The sequence below is a fragment of the Colobus angolensis genome, unplaced genomic scaffold (assembly GCF_000951035.1).
Source record: "Colobus angolensis palliatus isolate OR3802 unplaced genomic scaffold, Cang.pa_1.0 Scaffold108, whole genome shotgun sequence".
In the NCBI taxonomy this organism is placed as follows: domain Eukaryota; kingdom Metazoa; phylum Chordata; class Mammalia; order Primates; family Cercopithecidae; genus Colobus; species Colobus angolensis.
In genome coordinates, this window is record NW_012111808.1 from 4,384,890 (window position 1) to 4,395,003 (window position 10,114).

Genomic DNA, 10,114 nt, shown 5'->3' on the forward strand with positions numbered 1-10,114 from the left:
GGAAGTGTCTGAGCATTATATGCCCCTTGCATTTTGAGTTACCAGCAGAAGTCAAGCTTCGTACATATATTCATAGAAAATCTATAAAGAATGAAAAATACCTTGTAGTTATTTATCAACTGAGAAATTAGATTTTTTTCTAAAACACACTATGCCTGTTGAGGCCAGTTAATGTTAACCAGCAATCTTCTGGGTCATTTGGATCTATCAAGTCAAGCTCCCCATCATTATTTATATTTTAACTATTTGGGAACATCCAAGAAAGCAATAAGGCATTGATTTTTATCTTTTGTGAAGTTTTTGGGAAAAGGAGAGAAGGAAGCAAAGAAACAGGCTTCTGAAAGGGTGACAGTAAGGAACTGCCTGGCTGGAAACAGGAACCAAACTTTAACAGAAAGAGTTAACAATAACCATACATTTGGTTTTAAAATGTGACCTCGTACACTAGTGATTTTTTTTCACCTCTGTGTTGTGTTTGGCACTATTATTAATGCAGGAAAATCAGTAACATTAGTCATCTTAAAAGGGTGATTACTCAAGATGATTTAAATTGTGAAAATGTCAGTGGAGCCAGCACGCACTCTGCTAGAGATGCCATGATTTACGCCCTCTGACACCATCCTGCTGCTGAGAAGGGCTAGAAAAAGGAATGGCTTGTGTTTTGCAGTGATCCACATGCAGGGGATGATGTCAGTGATAACACATCTTAAATGTCCTAGGATTTGCCAGAGTTTCATGGATCCACCATTGGTAGATGTTGGATCATAATCTGCATGCTTCATGCAAATTTCTAGAAATCTTACACATTGAGATGGAGGTTATACTGGAGAGAAGCATTGGAAATGAAAATTAGTACAAAGAAAAAGTATTATTTCTGAGACTTCTTTCCAGATTTTCAGTATTCTTTCCATGTGATATTATAATAGCACACATGATGCGAATATATTTTAAGTAATACTTAGAATCTAAAGAAATCTTCAGACTCGGTTGCTTAGGAAACAGTTCACGTAGACAACTACCATCAATATTTAGTACTTCAACCTGCATGCATAGTTGTTCATGATTCATAATTTCCATGTTATTTTTCATTTATGTGAATGGATTAAGAAAAGCTAAAATTTAAATCCTGAAAAACTGCCAAAAAGCAGAAATCATCAATTGATAAAAAGGTATTGTCAATAAAATATTAAGAGCGGACTCTCCTTAGTATAATAGCAAAACAGTGAGGCACAGACATAGTGTTGAGATGAAATTGATTCTGGTTCTGCACTTTATAATAAGCAAGAGCTTCCCAGAAAGCGAGGTTTTAAAAAGCAAGTAAGGAGTGAAGGTATTAGTAGGTGGGAAATGGGGGTGGAAGGGAATCTTGAGCTTTATTTGATCCAGTAAACTGTCACTCTGTCTACTGCTTAACCTTGCTTCCTTTTCTTGAACTAATTACAAATCCCAAAACTTGTCTTCGCTGACTCATCCATCAGGGAATGCAGTTAGCATTGTGGTGAAGAACATGAAAGTCTTCAGTTTTAAATATCCACAATGTCCAAATGCCTGTGTTGTTTAAATGACCCGTTTTATTAAGAGCTATAATTTAGCTCTCTTCCTAAAGATCCATGGACTCTCTTGTTGTCAGGTTCTACCCCCATGAAATTCCTCTAGAGTTCTGCATTTACTGTAGCAGCATCAGAACAATTCCAAGCACACCAAAAGGAACTTTTGAGAGGTTAAGAACAAGCTCAGGTGAAGGAGAATAACCATGATGGAGGAGAAAGTGGCCAGAAGAGATCGACCCAATCTTTGTGATAGGGAAAGGGAGAGGGCTGTTCAGGTGACACATGTGCTCTCCTGTCCCTCCAGATGAACACGTCACTGCTGGGAAGCATCGGCATGCTGAACTCGGCACCTCAGCTGCGCTGCATTAAAACCTACCAGGTGCCGCCTGTGCAGCCCGCGTCCCCCGGCTCCCACAACTCCCTCAAGCTGGCCCGGCTCATCTGGACTTCTAACCGCAACGTCATCCTCATGGCCCATGATGGGAAGGAGCACCGCTTCATGGTCTAATGCTGCTGCCTGCCGCCGTGACTGCGTTTTAGTTCTCTAAATTCTCCAAGCCGATGTTGCTCTGTCCTTCCTCCCACCAGATTGTTCCCAGGGGCCTGCCCACCCCAGTGCCGTCCAGGGGTGCGGCCAGGTCTTGTCACTTGTGCATGCTTCTCAGGGGCAGACCCCGCTAGTGCCATCTGTCGATTCAGAGGCACGCACATACGCTCCGCAGGATGTGGCCATCCTGTCAGCAGGTAGTTTTTCCCTGCCGGAGATGGGAGCCGAAAGCCAGCGGTTCTTGGGAACGCTCTTGTTGCTTGGTGCACCAGAAGCACAAAAATGAATAAACACTGTGATTGCACTCCCAGCCCAGATCAGCATTTTAGCCATCTCAACCCCACCTCTGAAGTGCTGCTTGAATCTGGCCGTTCTGACCCTGGGTGTTGGGGTCATGTGGTGTAGTCCTCATGATTGAAATGATTGCCCTTTGAATTTCCTAAAATATTGTTTACCAAAAAGATTCTGTGTTTACATGTTCTTTTCTTCTGGTGATTGCTAGGAAATTACTCAATCCAATTTCCTAGGGTTTAGCTACCACCTTCTTTATCAACAGCTAACCAGTTTGAGATTCATGAGAAATTATATACACACACAAAAATATTTTTCTTGTAGAAAATAGTTTTCCAGACACTTAGCCTTCCGAAGTGCTCATCTCTTGCTTAAATGATAGTGTATTTAGTAGTTTAAAATAAAAATAATCACTCCTTATGATCTAGTTAATGTAATTATCCAGTCACTGTAACTAATCTCTTGAAGGGACTTTTGCGATAAAGAGGCAAGTTCGGAAGCATAGCGTGTACCGGAAATGAAGACTCCCCTATCCACTGCTACAGATCCTGTTGAAGAAAGAGCTTACCCCTTTCCCCCCGGAAACCTCACAGTCCTGTAGTTCCCATCTGTGTGGCAAATGTCAGTTATGCAATTATTATAATTCAGCCTTCAAACTACTACTGATCAACTAAAGGAAAGCTAATAAGGTATTTCTTTTAAACAAGTATTCTGGAAAAGTAATAACTATGGCACAAATGTTCAGGAGTGTGTATAACAATGTGTGGGCTCTCAGTTAATTTATTTGAGCAGACATTGCAATGAGGGTATTCATTATGCTTCTAAGTAAGCTTTAACTATATCACTTTCTTCTTACATCAGATTGTGCTGGTTCTAGCTCATAATAATGAAAAAATAGAATAATATTTTGTATGAACTGTTTCTAACAAACCTTGATCTGTATATATTTGTGGGGGGTTGTTTGGTTGCCTAATTGTTGATTGGTCGGTTCGTTGGGCAAAATCATTTATTAAATGCAAAAATAGAAAATTACTTGTTAAATTCAGAGAAAATATGTGAAGTTTACAAAAGAACCAACATGATAATGGAAGAATTTAGTCTTAAAAGTTTAGGATGTAAGAGTTTATCTAATATACAAAAATGTAGGATCAAGGTCTAGGAGCAAACATTGGTTATTTCACTAAAACAGATTTTTAAAGAACATATTAAGAAATTAAGACCACTAGAACATCTCTTTCATATTGATATGATGTTATTCCCATTGATGGCAAATCTATACTGTTCCTTGGTTTTAGAGTTGGGTATTCTTTCAAAAGTGAATTTAGGCACATGCATGTACATTGTATTTATAAAGATTATATATGTAGTTTCCAAGGAAGAAACAAAGACCTATACAGTGTAGACTTTATTTGTTTGGTGAACGTGCTGTTGTGTTTGGTATAGCTAGAGAAATGTAAGGTAAACTAAAAGGCTCACTTTGTTTTCCAGTGGGCCCACAGTCTTCTCTATACCCAACATATGTTTACTTTATGAACTTCAATGGAAATTAATTTATTGTAGACTACATCTCTATTTGGAATGATGAGGTAAATGTATACCTTAGCCTTTTGTTTAACAAAAATGTTCTGTGTATCAAGAAAGAGGTGTGGGAGCGGTAGGCAGCCTGCCGCCAACACACAGATGGCTCCCACCACTACGAAGGTTGAGAGCAAAGCCAGGAGGCCCAGAGGAGCAACAGCCCTGGGCCACGAGTGTGGGTCGGCCTTTCATGTGTTCTGTATGCACAGACAACCAAGGCCAGTAGAAAGCTATGGCTGCAAAACCCTGGGGTGGATGATGTTTGATGATTAGATGGTCATCTCTAACTACTAAATATCTGCATTCTTGTTAACATAAATCTCTCCTTGGCTATTTTAACAGCCACAGTCCCATACTTCATCCCAGCTTAGATTTCTCAGCACTGAGGTCAACTCTGCAGTTTCATCCCAGCGTACACCTTTAATGTTTTATTGATTTCATTGGCACTGTATTTGGACCTGTCCTTGTATATGTAGAGACATACGTGGCTTCATTAGTAATTTACAAGCAAAAGATGACATGACTTGACACCTGTATGAAAATGTGATGATTGAACTCCCTGTGTATAGTGAGTGAATTAAAATGTCTGCCTCTCCAGACATTTCTTAATGATTCCACTTAATAGATTCTATGTATGCTGAATGTTCCTGTGTACATATGTGTGTTAAATAAAACAATTGTATTGAAAACTGTTTTTCTCACATTATTACCTTTTCCAGTGTTCACTCATCTTAAACACCCTCAGTTGAAATCCGTATGCTCCCCTCGCTCTGCTGCCTCTAATCATTCATTTCCCTGGAGAGCTGGCTTGGGAAAGGCAACTTATTCCCAGAGGACAGTAGAGCAGAAGTACAGAGAGAAACTCTCCCTCCAGAAACTCAATGGCACCCTCTGTGGTTTGGGCAAGGGAGCTGCATGCCTGTTGCTTTATCTCCACCCTACCACATGCTCCCAAATGACTGTTAATGGCCCCAAATCATATCTTGTCAGATTGGATGGCATGAGTTGGCTGCCTCTTGGGAGCTAAGCTGAGATCATTAAGTTCACTGCATTTCATACTCAGTTTGGTGTTGAATTTGAATCCCTGAGGTAAAGGGTATAATTGGTTTTCAGAAAAATCAAGAATAATAAAGTAGGTCCTTATTGCTCATAGAGGGCTATGTGTAAGTAGTGAATGTACTTCTTTTCTCTTAATTATTTCAGATAAGAACACAAAAGCTTGAAGTGAGTCAATCATCATGTGACAGTATAATTTTCTATAAGAATTCGATGAACATTTCAGGACTGGTCTGAGGCGTCTTTGGCCCTATCAAATGCCCACTATGGGCCCCAGGAAATGTTTTAACATCTCGGGACTTAAATGCGTTCTTATAGGGAAAATAGGGGCAGTAACAGTTCTGTATGATCAGTGATCACATAAACTGATCAAATGTGGAAAGGGCGTGACATTAATAGGAAGGTGAAGCCAAGCAGTGCTGGGTGAACTTTCACCTTCCACCCCTTCGGCTGACTGACAGAGCTGAGTGTTGAAGAAAATCAATACTTTGGAGCCAGGAGGGAAATATTTCCACCCTCTAACTAGAGAATGTATTTTGACAAGGCCAAGATAATCCAAGCTGCACAGGAGAAAGAGAAAAGAAGACTCATTTTTAAAGCCTGACACTTCAAGGTGTTTTTGTGCAATGGTTTAGAGATCGTCAATACATACAAATACCAAAGGTCAAAAAGAAAAGCCAGAAGAATTTCAAAAATTAGATGTTCAGTTCTTTTTGCTGTTTACAAAAAAAAAAAAAAAATGGCTACAGAGAGTTTTGTGCTTGTAATTGTCCTTTTAATGAACCAGGCTCACAATTGTGTGAGCATTGAGGTGATCATCCCTCTTTAGTCAAAACTAACATTTTGTAGCAGCAGAACTATGAATATTGAATGCTCAAAAAGCATTCAGACTTCCTGCTTCTGTACACCTTTAGGCTACAAATTGTTTTGTTTTGTTTTGTTTTTTTGAGTGGTTACATTGTTTTGTGCTAACATCTCAGAATCTGGTTTTGCAATTCTTGTTGATTCTACCATAATGGTATTGTAAATCCTGGATCCTTCTTCACATTCGGTTCAATCCTTTGCATGAGAAAAGAGTTCTTCTACCTACAACTTAATGTTTTTCTAGTTTCCCAAGTCCCTTTAAGCAAATTACTTATGAAGATATTCTAATTAATGCCTCTCTGAAGGAGAGGTTTATGCACCTCTAGGAAGATGGTAAACAATTCATTCTTACCAGCAAGATTAGAGCCATTCATTCTGTAGACAAATACCTCCATCAAGTGGATATAGATTCTTTGCTTTCCTACTGATACGAAAACTAAGAAGCCAGTGGTGTCTATACCTTCCAGACAAGCTCAGAAGGACAAAGGAATCTTAAGTATCTAAAATACGCCATCAGGCCTGCCGTAAACATGTGCTAATTAAACAGTATTAAAAATACAGTGAAAATATAGCTTCTATTTATATACCTTCTTACTCATTAATAAATCCCATACTATTCTGAGGTGACAGATCAGGCTGGAAATTTTTATTTTGTTTTGTTTCAAAAAGAGAATGCAGCCAGCCAAACCTCCTAAGTTTTCTGAGATTTCCCAGAGAAGGCCAGGAGCCTAGCACTGCTTGAATTGTAGGGGTATGAAGTAAATATGTGCTGCATTTGTGAAATCCATTGTATTGCACCTGTCAAATGCTTAGAAGAGTGGCACATAGGAAGCACTCAATAGATGTAAGCTAATATTTTTAGGAGACAGGAGTCCTTATTGAGCATGGATAAACAAGATGACCTGTGTTCTTTGGAAAACTGTTGGATTTTTGTTGTATATTTTCATCTCTATGTGGACTCCACAAGTAGATCTGGACATCCTATCCAAAGGAGGGCTCCTGTGGCTCTGTTTGTATTCCCCACCTGCTTTGCCATATTGCTACGTGTTACCACCCCGCTTCTCACCAAAATTCATAGACATGAAGAAATGCCAAAATATATGCCAGCAGAGGAAACTGGTTGGTTGTGGCTGAAGTTATCACCAGAACAAGCATTCTAACAGCTGTGTGCTGTGTCCTTCCTTAAAGATTAATTCCCAGCCAAAGAGAACTGTCTCACCCTACGTCATGCTTCCTTTCTTGGGGGGCAAACACATCCCATGATGGGTCAGGAAAGAGGTTTAAAGACCCAGCCCCGGCCCGGGTGTGGTGACTCACACCTGTAATCCCAGCACTTTGGGAGGCCGAGGCTGGGAGGATCACTTGAGGTCAGGAGTTCAAGACCAGTCTTGAACTGGTTTCACCATGGTGAAACCCCATCTGTACTAAAAATACAAACATTAGCTGGGTGGGGTGGTGGGCACCTGTAATCGCAGCTACTCAGAAGGCTGAGGCAGGAGAATCACTTGAACCCAGGAGGTGGAGGTTGCAGCAAGCTGAGATCGTGCCACTGCACTCTAGCCTGGGTGACAGAGTGAGACTCAGCAAGTCGTAAGGAAGTTGAGTCTCCGCCTCAAAAATAATAAATAAATAAATAAATAAATAAATAAATAAATAAATAAATAGACAGACCCAGGCCCGAGCTCCATTTCAAAACCACTTAGAAAGGCCATCCCAGCTCCAGAACTCCCTTGAACACTGACTGAAGGCTTCACTGAACTGCATCCCAGCTCAACCTCTTTCTCTGCCCAGACCTGGGCATTTCCCTACAGATGCTGATCCCAAGAACACTGCTCCATAAACTTCCTATGTGCAGACCTCTCTCACACACAGTCTGCATCCCAGAGAACCCACCAGGAGTGGCCCAAGGAAACAGATTCTAAAACGGAGTTTGGGAGCTGAGCCACCCATTGAACCATGGCAAGAAGGACCCATCACTGGGGGTGGGCCCTCATGGATAGCCTCTGGCACCTTGGCTGCACATTGTTAAAACTTTCCTTGGTGATGCTTCTATGGCATGCTGTTGGAGGGCGATGTGCTGGAGGGTACCGCATGGCAGGAGATGAAAAATAAGGGAAAGGAACAATTATAAAGACAATGGACTTGGATGACTGTTGTGGAGTGCTCTGGAAAAAGACAATGAAAAGCTGAAGGGTGATTAATCACCCACTAGAGGCTAAATGTGAAAGCCAGAGAGACTGCTTGGCAACAACTAAGGATAGCTTCATCTCCTACAGCCAAACATGAGCAGCCTCAGCCCATGGAGAAGCACAGCTCCAGAGGCTGAATTCACCTCTGAAAATCTGCTGCCCCAGGGTCAGAGACCTGACAGAGGTGAATGGGGTTCTCTGGGTTGATGCACTTGAACAATCTTGAACCCCCAATTCCAGCAAACCCTCCTCGGGTCTGCTTACATGGCCATTTCCTCCCTGTTCAAAGCCGGCTCCCCTCCTCCTTTGCTTGAAGATAATGCAGAGGCTTCTCCCGTGCAGAAGTACACATACCCCCCACCAGAATGACTTGGGTTAAGTCATGGTGCAACCTGGCTGCCAAAGCACTGGACCTGCTGGGAGAGGGAAAGAACCATCTGCCATAGGAGCTGTAGCTCCTCACCAACACGTACCCAGTGTAGCCACTGAAATGCGACTGGATTTAAAGCAGGTGCTGGGTCAAGGGGAAACAGACTATAAAGTGGATTAAGGGAGAGTTTATCGATAGGGGATTGAACAACCCACAAGGACCCAGGGAAAAGGCACTGCCCTGATGTTATAAACTGCTTGGCTTGGAGAAACTGGTGGCTGACACCAAGAAGAAATGTCAGAACTGACGTGGCAGAGGGTGGAGGCAAGAACAGGAAAGCTCAGAGTGAGGAGACTGCTGGAGCAGGTATGCTAGGCACCCCCAAATCCAGTGGATGCCTCTGCTCTGTGAGAGAGGCTGAAGACATTCATTCCAGCAATGAATGGAAGGAAGGTGCTAGAAGGGCACCCACATCCCTGCAGGCCAGGACTGAGGGTAGAAGATGTCATGACAGAACTGGGCCCCAGGTATCGAAGAGGATAATAAGGCCCTGAAATAATACAGACCTGGTGGGTGTGATCATTGTATTTAGTAGCAAGTTTGGAGTGGTGGCCAGAGAGACCAGACCTGCAGAGATCTTTGGAGGTTACTAATAAAACATGTCATCCCTAGGTACAAGATAGGAGGGCAGCCAACAAGGGTATTGTTCGTCTATACAAGCAAAAGAAATAAAAAATGGACCACAGGAGGCTAAAGGCAGCCATTTCAGTAAGGAGTCAAAATCCCTTGCCTGGTTTGTAGACCCAAATGGCATGGTTAGCAGGAGCTCAGACCCCTTATGGGTGAGGCTCTGGGTTTGCCCAGTAGTAAGCCATGGATAGTAGCAGAGATTCTTTCCGAGGGGGAGGAAAGTTTAGAATGTAGAGAAGGGAAACAATAGGTATCAGTGGTGGCTTTGGGAGCAACTGCAACAGCAGGGGTTGTTTTTTCCACTAATATTTCTGTTCTGTTTCCCCCAGAATCCTGGAATGGCTGTTCCCAGGCTTTTTTCAAAGCAAGTGGACCTGAGTGGGACAAAGGGTGAAGGCAGGGGATGCTGTGTTGTGTGCTCGCTCCCCCAGGTACCGGGTTGTTGGCAGCTGACATTTCCCAACTGAGACCTGCTACTGGAATTGCTTGGGGCTGAAGAGAGCCACTCTCCTCAAGGCCACATCCTCCTCCCTAATGAGAGCTACACCCAGTAACCCATCATGGGGATAAAGGGACTCAACCCTCTCTGCTTCAGTTTGGAACATCTCTGAAGGTCCATTCCAGCTTCACAGCTCCCAGTGCATTTGGCAGATAACTCTGTTGCAACCACATCACAGTCCAGCTCCGCTCTGCCTATGTATTGCTTCCTTCACACAGATGTTGATCCCAGGAACACTTCCTAATACACCAGCTTCCAGCAAATCTGTCTTAGAGTCTCCTTCCCAGATGACCCCACCTAGGTTCAAGTATGGCTCTGCCACTTATTAGCCAGATAACTCCCTTTGTACACCACTCACGTCTCCTTGTCCCTGGTGTCCTTGCCTGGAAAATGGGAATGATGATCATGCCTGCCTCATAGTCTTCTTATAAGAATGAAAAGAGTTAATATATGCAGAGCACCTAGACCATTGTAAACATT

The 10,114-nt window shown here is 42.4% G+C and overlaps 1 protein-coding gene across 2 annotated transcripts in view; it reads left to right on the forward strand.

Moving 5' to 3' along the window:
* Window positions 1-4,655, forward strand: part of WDR7 (WD repeat domain 7) — a 382,832-nt gene extending 378,177 nt beyond the window's left edge. For both annotated transcript variants that reach the window (XM_011949222.1, XM_011949231.1), the window contains one exon: window positions 1,855-4,655. In XM_011949222.1, coding sequence (XP_011804612.1) covers window positions 1,855-2,058 — 204 coding nt within the window. In that variant the 3' untranslated portion in view covers window positions 2,059-4,655. The remainder of the gene's footprint in view (window positions 1-1,854) is intronic.
* The last annotated feature ends 5,459 nt before the right edge of the window (window positions 4,656-10,114 follow it).